This window comes from Pelodiscus sinensis, chromosome 21, assembly GCF_049634645.1.
Source record: "Pelodiscus sinensis isolate JC-2024 chromosome 21, ASM4963464v1, whole genome shotgun sequence".
Classification (NCBI taxonomy): domain Eukaryota; kingdom Metazoa; phylum Chordata; order Testudines; family Trionychidae; genus Pelodiscus; species Pelodiscus sinensis.
Window position 1 is genome coordinate 10,389,438 of NC_134731.1, and position 13,022 is coordinate 10,402,459.

The 13,022-nt window shown below is 43.1% G+C and overlaps 1 protein-coding gene across 3 annotated transcripts in view; it reads right to left on the minus strand.

Moving 5' to 3' along the window:
- The window catches only part of NF1 (neurofibromin 1), a 202,710-nt gene that overhangs the window by 20,471 nt on the left and 169,217 nt on the right, over positions 1 to 13,022 (minus strand). For all 3 annotated transcript variants that reach the window (XM_075904830.1, XM_075904829.1, XM_075904831.1), the window contains 8 exons: positions 12,259 to 12,385; positions 11,580 to 11,711; positions 10,320 to 10,455; positions 9,927 to 10,084; positions 3,955 to 4,077; positions 3,147 to 3,274; positions 2,276 to 2,376; positions 27 to 169 (listed from right to left, as the gene is read on the minus strand). In XM_075904830.1, the coding sequence (XP_075760945.1) occupies positions 27 to 169; positions 2,276 to 2,376; positions 3,147 to 3,274; positions 3,955 to 4,077; positions 9,927 to 10,084; positions 10,320 to 10,455; positions 11,580 to 11,711; positions 12,259 to 12,385 (1,048 nt within the window). The remainder of the gene's footprint in view (positions 1 to 26; positions 170 to 2,275; positions 2,377 to 3,146; positions 3,275 to 3,954; positions 4,078 to 9,926; positions 10,085 to 10,319; positions 10,456 to 11,579; positions 11,712 to 12,258; positions 12,386 to 13,022) is intronic.

Consider the following 13,022-nt stretch of genomic DNA (forward strand, 5'->3'; position numbering starts at 1 on the left):
AAAAAAAGAAGAAGAAAGATATTTACTTTGTAGGTAAGAAGTTTGGTACTGGGGTGGAGATTCCTCATGGTAGACAACACTCTGAACGATCCCATGAATTGGATTCAACAAATTTGGATCTTGGCACAGTGACAAAAGGGTATTGATCTTGGAGTCCAATAAATTGTGCCTAAACAATACAAAAGTAAGTGTCTTTGTTTTGTTCATGTAGTTACTTAAAGCTGAAGATGAACTGCAGATTCATTTATCAAATAAAGCTATTGGGATGGGATTTTCAGCAGTGTCCAAGTGATTCAGGAGCACAACTTATTCACTTTGAATGGGACTTATTTATGCTCTTAAGTCACCTCAGTGCTTTTGAAAAATCTCAGACATAGAAAATGTAATTCAGCAACTCATTTCTTTAATTAGCAATTAAAAATACTCAGACATGCAAAATCAAATATTTGAATTATTTACGAGGAAACAACTTGTAAAATAAATCTCTGGATTTACTCAATCTTTGGTATTATTTCTGACACTGCTAAAGGATGCCAATTACTCCCAGTTTGTTTTCAATGACATGTGAAATTCCTTTGAGTCTGACCATTTTATAAAAGGATGATGTGCGTGTTGTAGAAAAAATATCACACCTCAATTTAAGAAGTCCACACAAATTACACTCTCTAAATGACTTAACCACCTGCATTCTGCTACAAAGACCTTTTACATCTGCACTTGAAAGGGAATCCTCTGAACTGTCATTCATGTTAAAATTCGACACTTGCCAACAAGGACTTAACAAGTCTTTGAACTTTCTCACCCATTACCAAGACAGTTTCCCCAATTATCACCTGTAATACCATTAACTCACAAACATCCCACTCTCCCTACCTTTAATATCAGCAATTCACAGACACTTACCTTCCTTCCTCCCCCTTCCCACCCCCCCGCATCCCCCTTCTGTTCTGCAATGTGATTTGTCCTTTTCATATTTGTTCACTTTTTTTTAATTGTATCCTTTGGTATATATGGTTGTGACTGCTTTCTTCCACTATTTGATCTGAGGAAGTGGGTCTGGCCCACGAAAGCTCATCATCTAATAAACCATCTTGTTAGTCTTTAAAGTGCTACATTGTCCTGCATTTTGCTTCACACAAATTACATGATAGTTGGATTTTCCTAAACTGTATTTTTTGCACGCAGAAACCACCACCATAACAAACTAAGCAAACATGTTGTATGCAGAATCGCATACAAAGAGTATACTTGGGTTCACTTTACATAACTCGTTTCAATGGGTCACTTCAATACCAGTAAAAAAAACCCCTATAACCATGACTGAACAGCTGGACCAATGGCTGCAGTCAGCATTGAGAGATTTGGGTGGGTTTGGAAGAAACTGTTGGGCTACTGAACATGCAAACTGAACAATATGGACAACAGCAGAGATAGCTTCTCCACAGTCAGGCCAAAGCATCCAAACTCTGACTTGGAAGGACTACGCCAGAGCATAATTTGGTCTTCAAGGCCTTTGGCTTCTCTGTGGAAACAGTCCATAAGGGTACTTCTTAGTACCAACTGGGGGTGGTTTCTGAATTGAGGATACCTCTATCCAGGGCAGGCCCAAGCCCTTTTGGCGCCCTGGGCTCGAGCGCACAGTGCTGCCCCCAGGCACACAGTGCATGCACGGGCCCACCCCCCCAGGGAGCATGGGCCCTCCCCCAAGGCACACGGCACATGCGCGGGCCAGCCCCTGGGGCGCACAGTGTGTGTGCGGGCCGGCCACAGCCGCTGACGTGCAGCCCGGGGCATGCCCCCAGGGAGCACGGCACATACACTGCCCAGCCTGGCCTGGTGAGCGCTGCTGGCGCGTGCGCTGGGCCATGCAGGGCCACACGGCCATGGGGGGGGGGGGGGGGGGGGGGAAGAGTGCTGCTAGCCAGCGCTACGGAAGCTGGGCGTGCAGCGCCTGATGGCAGCTATAACGGATGCTGCGCACTCCTTACAGCTGCCATCAGGCACCCCTGCATAGGTTGGCGCCCTGGGCAGCTGCCCAGCTCACCCATGCCTCAGTCTGGCCCTACCTCTACCACCAAGAACACCAAACTCATTTCACATAGGCCACCAAATAGCTTCTAATGATAACAGCCGTCAATTCTTACAATCTGAACTAGCAACCTGGGGTGAAAAATGTTGCGCAACCCAATTGCCATTCCAGAAGTTACTTTATGCAAGTGTAAAGCAGCAAGCTTATTATGAAGATTATGATATACACAGAGTTTTAATCACTTACACAACAGGAAAGACCTTTGGGAAGACGACACTGGCTTCTGCTAAATATTCATAAAGAATTCGTTGGTCAAATTCATCTGTAGTGTACTTTACTAACGTTGCCTGGAATAACACAAAGGACAAAAATCAGTCTCTCTAATTTGGGAGGCGAACATTTGTGCTTAATTATCAAGACATGACACTAGATTATCGCTAGCAGCACTTGATTGCCAAAAAAGGAACACTAGCATATGACATTAAGGGTGGGCTTTTTTTAAGGACAATTTAACTATTTCATGTGCACAAAGGAGACTTACAATAAATAGAGTTGGTCAACATTTTAAAATCTGGCAAAATTTTTAGTGAATACATTCCCTCTTTTGGTGAGAAAAGTTGTCAACAAATCCCACTTATTTTTTTAAAAAAATGTAAGTTTAGCAATTTATACAAACTTCAAAGTGTTTCAGTAACAACAAAGAAATTCAGATTAAACATGACAGTGACGGGGAGTGCATTGGAGCGGGCTAGGAGAATATTTAAAGAAATTTATACTGCAACCCTCAGTCACTGTGCTCAGGTAAGTTTAAAACTCCAATTGAGTTAGTTCCAGCAATTTATGATGTTTTTGTTAAAAAAAAAAAAGTAATGCACATACTGATGTGCTCTGCAAAAAAGGGGCATAAAAACATTGAATATTTGCCTGTCTATGATTACTGAATATGCAAGTCTCTTGGATATCCTAGATATTAGTGGGCAAAACAGAATACTTTTTACCCATCAGGGACAGACCCTTATCAATCAAGCCCTACTAGCATTGCACTGAAACATACATGCCGGTTTTAAAGAAGTAGTGCATTTAAAAACACAGCATAATACGGGAAAAGTGTGCTTACAAGGACAGTAAGCAGCAGGGCTTGAATTTTTGGATCAGTAAGAACCTCTTCATCCAGGAGGACATTAGACTCAGACACAGAAACTTTCCGAAGGTGTGGGTGTTGTTGGGGCGATATTCTCTGGGTTTCTGCCAGAAAAAGAGACTTACTCAGCCAGAGCACAAGAATTAAACAACAAAGAATTTTATACCATCCCATCAAATTCAGCCACCTACAACTCCCATGAAACAGTGACTTGTACATGATAAAAAGCAAGTTTGTAATAAATAATACCAACAACAACATCTTTTGCAATATTTTCATCAAGAGGTAAAAATCAATACCCCATTTCACAGAAAGGGGAAACTGAGGTCAAGGGAAGTGAAGTGACTTGGCCAAGGCCACCCAGCAGACCAGTGGCAGAACCAGAAACAAAACCCAAGCTTCCTCAGTGCTAGTCCAGTGCTCTATCCATAAGGTCACTGCTTCCTTTGTAAAAACACACAGCATTCAGTGCTGATAAATATATAAAGAGTATAATTTGGTTTACTCGATTTAATTCAGCCATGCAATATTTAGTTTTGGCTGCCTTTTACTCTAGGTCTCCATATTCACTTTGTTCAACTGTAGGGATTCAAGGTTCAATTGCCAATGTTAGAAAAGGTTGGAGACTTTCTAGACGGCTTGTTTTGTTACGACAAATGCTATCAATTGCCTTGTTATAGACAAAATAAATGAACACTGAATTCAGTAATCATCCCCTGTTCATGTGCACAACACTGCATTTATTACTAGGAATAGTTAAAACTTGTTTTGTCTTTCTTCTCACCCATGTCATAGTCATTTTCAGCTACTCTCCGCATTTTTGGAGGTGTGGTAATCCCAGATTCCATTTCTTGCCTTTTAGGAGCCTTTGTGTCTGATATCAAATGGTCAAAACTTTTCCTTGTACCTAAAAAAGGAAAAAAAGAAAGACCCCCCCCTCAAGAAATTAAATCAAACCACAGTGAATACTCTGTGTATATCTGAATTGTAAGGTACTGATTTTTTTTGCTATGAAGGTACAACCTTACCCAGAACATGTGGGACAAAAGCACTGGGAGGGTGGTCTCACGGTCTTCTGTGACACATACCTTTTGTGTTGAACAGTGACACACATCCCTACAAGGGTAGGACCTCTACAGGCCTTTGTCCAGCTGGTGTTCTACAACAATTTGCATTTGTGGATACATTAGCTATAGATAAAGTCACACTTGAACCTGGGATATCACGGTCACATCTTTGGAAATGCTTGGCTAACACAATATACATCAGCTTCAGGGGGTAGCCGAGTTGTTTTTTTTTTTCTGTAAAAAACTAACAAATGGTGTGGTAGCACTTTATAGACTAACAAAACATGTAGATGGTATCATGAAATTTCATGGGCACAGCCCACTTCTTCAGATGACCGGAGTTATGAGTTTGGGATGTGAACACTCAAAATAAATGGGGGGAGTTGAGGGTGGGGGAGTAAGGAAGGGAGGTGGGAGACAGCATCAGTAAGTATCTGGAGAATGTGTACTTAAACCTAAGCAGATAAAAATCCGAAGTCAACAGATAGATTCCCATGTCAGGAAAGATACTTCTCAGAGAGCTGTTAGCACCTTCAATGGTTGTTAAATTGGTAATGTCCCATGCCCACGAAAGCTCATGATACCATCTACATGTTTTGTTAGTCTTATAAAGTGCTACCAGACCATTTTTTAAATAATATACATGAGTTCAGCAGCCAATTTTAAAAAGTCAATATTTAAGGCTCAGATGCTTAGTGTGTGCTGCTCCGTTCCTGAAATCTATTTCCTGAAATCTATTTCCTAGGACACTACAATGTCTAACATTTAGTAAATATTCTAATGCCTTGTTACTAGCAAGAGAATCACTTCTCCTCCTCTCTGTGTTCATACTTTAGTGTTTATGAAAGGTGAGAAGATAGACAGCACTGGGCCGAGGTAAACAAGATGTGGATAAGTATTGTGCAAATCCCTGAAAAGTTATAAAAGCAATATAAACCTATACACTATCCACGCCATTGTTGTCCAGCCTTGAGAAGTAAACAGAAGCCAGCAGCTCATGATAGTTGTCTAGCTGCCCAGGGCAGGAAGCTTGGACATAGCAGATACCATCCAATATTATGAAATCATCACTCCCACTTGACCTGAGTATTAACCTGCTATGCCACAGTCCTTCTCCTTTACTCTCCGTCCTACAGACAAGATGAAATCATGAACTTCGGGATATTCTGCCCCTTAGGGAATCACCTGCCATTAAACACTCAGAGGCCTTACACAGTCCCAACATTTAGAAAGAGTAAGAACTAAGAACTGCTCAAGTGCTAGGTAATAGGTTATGGATTTCTAGGTTCCCAATTTAAATCGAACACTTGATAGCACCTTCCAGTTACTATCTGATTGCTTGGTGGCCTGTACGTTAATCAAATTATTTTTGTGGTCTCATTATGTTTCCAGTTGTCATGTGTCTGCACCAACTGCTTAACCACTGGTACTAACTGGAGTCCTTATTATAAGGTTCAACAGGAAGACCAAAGATTTAATGGCCATGGCCACTAAGCTATCCTCTCTTCCCTTGGGCCTGAGAACTTCTAGAGCAGGCCCGGGTAAAATACGGCGCGTGGGCTGGATCCAGCCTACCAAGCCACCTGATCCTGCCCACTAAGACAGTGGGGAGCCCCAAGCAGGCTCCCTAGCTTGACCTGCAGCCCCGCACACCGTGCAGAAACGTGGCTGCAGGGCTCCGTTTCTGTTTTAAAACTGGAGGGGAGAGAGGAGGTTTAGGAGCCGTCCCTGCCCCCAGCACATTCTTATAGAATCACAGAGCTGGAAAAGACCTCAGTAGGTCATCAAGACCAGCCACCTGCTCTAGGCAGGACCAATCCCAACTAAATCAACCCTGTCAGGGCTTTGTCAAGCTGAGACTTAAACACCTCTAGGGATGGAGATTCCATTACTTCCCTAGGTAACCCATTCCAGTGCTTCACCACTCTTCTAGTGAAATAGTTTTTCCCTAATATCCAACCTGGACCTCTCCCACCACAACTTGAGACCACTGCTCCTTGTTCTGACATCTGTCACCACTGAGAACAGCCTTTCTCCATCCTCTTTGGAAGCTCCCTTCAGGAAGATGAAGGCTGCTATCAAATCCCTCCTCACTCTTTGCTTCTGCAGACTAAACAGACCCAACTCCCTCAGCTGCTCCTCATAGGTCATATGCTCCAGCCCCCTAACCATTTTGGTTGCCCTCTGCTGAGCCCTCTTCAATGCATCCACATCCTTTTTGTAGTGTGGGGCCCAGAACTGGACACAATACTCCAGATGTGGCCTCACCAGAGCCGAATAAAGGGGAATAATGACATCTCTGGATCTGCTGGCAATGCTCCTTTTAATGCAATGTAATATGCCATTAGCCTTCTTGGCTAAAAGGGCACACTGTTGACTCATATCCAGCTTCTCATCCACTGTAACCCCCAGGTCCTTTTCTGCAGAACTACTACTTAGCTGGTTGGTCCACAGTCTGTAATAATGCTTGGGACTCTTCCATCCGAAGTGCAGGATTCTGCACTTGTCCTTGTTGAACCTCATCAGATTTCTTGTGGCCCAATCCTCCAATTTGTCTAAGTCACTCTGGACCCTCTCTCTGCCCTCAACCGTATCTACCTCTCCCCCTAGCTTAGTGTCATCTGCAAACTTGCTGAGGGTGCAATCTATCCCCTCATCCAGGTCATTAATAAAGATACTGAACAAAACCAGTCCTAGAACCGAACCTTGGAGCACTCCGCTAGAAACCAACAGTCATCCTGACATCGAGCTGTTGATCTCTACCCGCTGGGGCCGGCCTTCTAGCCAGCTTTCTATCCATCTTACTGTCCATTTATCTTATCCATATTCCCTTAACTTGCTGGCAAGAATATTGTGGGAGACCATATCAAAAGCCTTGCTAAAGTAAAGGTATATCACATCCACTGACTTTCCCATGTCCACAGAGTCAGTTACCTCATCATAGAAGCTAATCAGATTGGTCAGGCACGACTTGCCCTTTGTGAATCCATGCTGACTATTCCTAATCACTTTCCTCTCTTCCAAGTGCCTCAAAATGGATTCCTTAAGGATCCCTTCTGTGATTTTTCCAGCCTATAGTTCCCTGGATCGTCCTTCTTCCTTTTTCTGAAGATGGGCATTACATTTGCCTTTTTCCAATCATCCGGGATCTGTCCCGATCTCCACCAACTTTTTAAAGATAATGGCCAAAGGCTCCTCCATGACATTTGCCAACTCCCTCAGTACCCTCGGATACATTAAGTCCGGACCCATGGACTTGTGTATGTTTAGCTTTTCTAAATAGTTCCTAACCTGTTCTTTACCCACCAAGAGCTGTCGATCTTCATCCCTTCTTGCGTCACTTAGCACATTAGTCCGGGAGCCAACCTCGTCCATGAATACAGAGGCAAAGAAAGCATTGAGTACTTCAGCTTTCCCCACATCATCTGTCACTAGCTTACCTCCTTCATCCAGTAGGGGCTCCACACCCTCTCTGATCATCTTCTTGTTAACACATTGGCAGAAACTAGCCAATGTGAGCTGCTTGTTGAAGGAACAGGCAGTCAGGAAGAACCACACCCCCCCTCCTCAGCTCAGTTACGATGAAGCACATGGGCAGGCAGGCAGGCAAACATTTTAAGTCTGCAGGCAGGCAAGCTAGTTTGGCAGCTGGCAAGTAAGTCTCTTGGCCACAGCCTGCTTCTGGCACCTCAGCCCTTTCCTACCCCAACTCTCTGCCCCCCTCACTCAACATACCAAAACCCTCTGTCCCCCTCTGGCACCCATAGCCCCTCCCAGATCTGGCACCCCAATCCCCTGCCCGAGATCACAATCCCCTCCTACACTAGGTCACATCCCAAACCCTTTCACTCCAATCCCCTGCCCTAGGGCACAACTGCCTGCTTCATCCCAACTCACTACCAGACTCCAGTCTCCTTCCTGCACCCCAGCCCCTTTCCCCAAGCTCCCATCAGCACCCAACCTCCATCCCAGACCCCGCATCTCCTCCATTAATATCATGGAAGAGTGTGGTCCTCAACCACTTTCCAAAAGTAGCTTTCCCATCAAAAATTATTGCCCGCCCCTGCTCTAGAGCATGGTTGAAGCACAGTTTGGCAATGTAGTGTAGGAAGCTTCTACAACCATCACATGTACTAGACTTGTTCTGTGGCTATACAGAGTCAATTCCTCAATCTTCAAGACTTGATTTGTCTTGCAATTACCACTAAGCAAGCCCTACTCAACTACTCCAGTTTTACCCTCTAAGGAAATTAAGAGGCACCTTTTGTTGAATAGTAGAGTAACTTGTAAGTTATGTAACAGAAGAGGACTGATGCAATAGGCTAGGAAAGTCCTATCATTTTTGTTTGTTCCTGTGCCGTTCAGAGTCCTTCATCCATATACCTAATAAGTTAAGGAGCTGTCAGTTAACATGTAGCTGGCGATTAAGAAAAATTGGTTTTCATCTTTGTACAAATTTTAATTATGTCCCGAAGAGTTGCCTTTTTTCCAAGGAAATTCTAAAAGAATTCCTTATGAAATTTACAAGGATGTGACTAAAGTCACCAAGACTGAAAACTGCTTTTTTTTCCCATTTCTTTTCAAAGACAGTGAAATTGTTATATATTTCAGTACTTCAATAAAAAAAAAAAAAAGAAACAACTGCCAAAAACTCTACATGGTCTGGGACTCTAACCGGTGTCTGGTGTTAACCCCAGGCATTGAGATCAGCAGAGGTGGTCAGGTTAGTCCTCTAGGTCAAGGGTGGGGAAATTTTTTTAGGCTGGGGACTGCTGACCCACAGAAAAATCAGTTGGGGGCCACAAACAAGAGAGAAGCAAAGCGAGAAGCCCTTGACTGAGGAGAAATACATTCCCCACTTTCCCCTCACACACCAGATCCTAAGGGGGCCGAGGCTAGTAGATTTGGTGTGACCCAACCCCGCAGTTGGGTGGCTGGAGTGCCAGCACAGGCTCCCCAATGCTGAGCCACGGAAGCCAGATCCAGGCAAGCTCAGGGCTGCATCCAGCCTCTGGGCCTGAGATTCCCCATTTCTGCTGTAGGTTTTGGTGGAGAGAGCTGGAGGCTGCAAGCGAGCTTTAACTTTGCAAAATGGTATCTTTTTGGCCCTGTATTGCTTGAATGGAATGGCCATCATGTACTACTGCAAAGCTTCTCTTCCCCCCACCTCCCCTCCCCCCCCCCCGACTTCCTTTTGGGTGAGTGGAAGCAAGTAAGAGAGAAGAGACTTAGTTTGGAGAGATGTTAATTGTGATGGTTGGTCAAATTAGTGTTAGAATCATAGAATACTAGAACTAGAAGGGACCTCAAGAGGTCATCAGGTCCAGTCCCCTACACTTACAGCAGGACCAACCATTGTCTAGAACTCTAGATCATCCCTGATAGATGTCTAATCAACCAGCTCTTAAATATCTCCTGTGATTCCACAACCTCCCTAGGCAATTTATTCCAGTGTTTAACCACCCTGACAGTTGGGAAATTTTTCTTGATGTCCATCCTAAACCTCCCTTGCTGCAACTTAAGCCCATTGCTTCTTGTCCTATCACCAGAATTGTGTATGTACTGAGAGGAAATGATAGGAACATGTTTAAAAGAAGTCAAACAAGTTATACTCTCCCAAAAACATTGTATTTGCCTTGGCTTTTTAAAGAATGATGTACCAAATTAGTAAACTGAGAGTTTTACTTACCTAATAGCTTTTTAGTGTTGGCTTGTGAAGGCTGTCCCATATCCAAGCTCATGGATTTTCGTGTTCGTGGGCTAATCTGTCCTACTGTGGGGTAACTGGCAGCAAGATGTCTGTCTGACCCCTTTGGAGAGGACCATGGTTGGTTTTCCTTTAGTGTCCTGAAAGTGTGGAGGAATTTAATTTTTAAAAGCCAAAAGTTGCACATATTTGGTTATAAACCCTCCAACTAATTGAACTTTATTATAATGTACTAGTTAAAGGTGTCAGCTGAAAATGTTTAATGTAATATCTATAAAATACCAGTGAAATGCAGTACCCTGTAATAATCCCCAAAATAATCAAGAGGTTCACACAACTACTGTAAGTTTAAAATAAAGCCAAAGAAACACTGACCTACAGCTGGTGTCACTGTGATGTATGGGATATGTATCCATAGGAACATTTTCCATTGAAACCTCTGTCAGTAAGAGAGACTTCCTATGTTTTAGGCTGCAGCGACTTCGAACTTCCTCAGACACTGTCAGCAAAGCTAAAAATCCAAAGAAAGCTAACATGTTTTCCAAGACAGTAAGATTTTCAGACATCTATGTAGTAATCAATGAATTTTTTTTGGACATACACAAATCCATTGGAAACTCCAATTCTCTCTCACTAAAATGCTTAATGTCAATTAAGGGACAAGGAAGATTTTGAAATAATTTCCCAAGTAGCTGAATTATTTTTCATAACAGTCCCTGATAAGTTTACCATTACAATTTTATTTATCTAAATATTTTCCTCTCCATATGACCACATTGTTCACTCTTGCTAGGCTGCTACAACTCTGAATTGGTTTATATTTTAACATAAACATTGAAATATTTACATTTTAAAAACTCTTCCACCCCCAGGAGATTTTTGAACGTCAGTCAGTCACTAAGCACCCTACTTGCTGAATTTACTAACTCTGTTAGCATTCCCTTGACATATAATAAACATTCACTGATTCAATCCAGGACCATCACCTGGGTGCGTGGGGCCTGGGACACCACCCCTTAACCTCCCAGGCTCTGCCCTGCCCTCCCCCCTACTTCACTTCCTTCTTCCCACCTCATCCTCATTGCACCCTTACCACTATGCAACATGGTCCAGAGGATTAGCGAGGGGGCTGGTTCTGGCAGCAGGGCTCAACTCTCCTTTTGCACTCACCATAGTGGTGGGAAGTGGAGCAACCCAACCCTAGCCCATTGCACTCCCGAAATCCCAGCTCCCAGCTGCATTGCTTGGGTAAGCGGAGTAGGCTGAGGTGCTCTGCTTCCTGCTGCCACTGTGAAGCAGAATTGAGTAGGCCTGGGCTGGAGTGGTCTGCTTCCAGCTGCTCACACTGTCCTGGTAAGCGCAGAAGCAGCTCTGACCCCTGCTGCCAGTGTCAAACCACACGCTAATCTCCATCCTGGGCCTCCAAGGGGCTCCCCCAAAGAATGGGGTCTGGAGAAGCTGCCCAAACTATCTTATGGACGGGACAGCTCTGATTTAACCCTTCCAACTATTTTTCTGAACAGTCCCATCTATATACGACGAAGTTTCATTTAAATAGCTTTTTAATATTTTATCAATCTCATGTCAAGAATTTCTACACCCATTCCTTCTGGTTAGGCAGAAGTTCTTTTTTACCTGCTAGGTAAGCCACACTCTGGGTATTCACCTCAAACTTGTCACAGTTCCTATGTTTGTTAACCAGAGCTAGTAGTGTGTGTAAAATCCTTACTGTCCTTGCTGCGATGGTAGGAGAGGGATGCCTGTATCCTAGGGAACAAATTTATGAAGAAATCAAGTATTGAATATTTAGTTTGTAGTACATAATTTATTATTTATAATGCATTTACCAATAATTTGCAGTGAGATTTTTCTCAGAATCCTTCAAATATACCAAATAAGCAAGCACAAAATTAGCGAATAATGGACATACGCTAAAACAATTTTCTACCTCCTCCCAAAGATTAGAATACTGCAAGCATGCAGGTAGATATTCTACATATTTATTTAAATTCCTGTCCTATTATGACCACCTCTAAAATATGCAGTAAACCTGAAGTGGAGTTAAGTCTAATGGTTAAAGAGAAAGCAGTTTGACATCAAGTAGTTCAAAAGAACACAATGCAAGTCACACTTCTGGTGACAGTTCACACCATAAATGGAGTCAGGATTTTACACTGTAAGTGAATGAGCACTTTACAAATGACTTCAATAAGGCCAGGATTTTGCCCTTTGTTCATTCATGGGCTTGATTATGCTTCTAAACTAACTTACAATATGACATGAAAAGCAAGTACGACAAATTTTCTATTCTTACCTTTTAGAAGATGCCCTACTAGTGCAAAATTAAAGTTAGAGTTAAAGTTGAGTCCAACAAAATGATCCATCTGTTTGCAGTGCCATTCCAAAGGTCTCCTGATTTCCATGAATACTTCTTCTGGGCTCTGTTAAGAAAAAACTATGTCTGATGGTATTCAGCTGCAGATTATTCATACTACTTATTCACACAACTAATTTTTTTGGTGAAAAATTACAGAAACCAAAATAAATTAAATAAAAGCTTTATTTGTAATGCTGCCATTTCTGTGCTCTGTGCCAGTCTGGGTAGATCTGAAGTAATGTTACAAGTCATACATTTGACTTTTTTCTTTTTCTTTCTTTCTGAAGGTGGGAGAATGAATTTGCTGACTCTGCTCTCTATACATGCCAAAGACTAGGTTAAACATTTAAAGAGATATGGGAGAAGAGCCCTAAATGAATTGAGCTTCAACATGAATCAATATTAATAGCAGGGATGTTAGGAATCGTGCAATTGAATAGTCGGGTAACTGCATCAAACCTTAGCGGTGACACGACTATTTGATAGTCCCTGGAGGCAGGGCTGGCAGCCAGCTTCTCTATCAGAAGCAGCAGTGCGGGGCGGCAGGCAGGAGCTGGTCCACGAGGGAAGCCAGTTAAAAACCAGCTCCCTGCTGCCACTGTCTGCAGAGAATCCAAGCTTCCTGCAGACAAAGACTGCTTTGCAGCAGAAATGTCCACGGGAGGGGGGGGGGGGGGGGGGAGGAGGGGGCGGGGCAACCT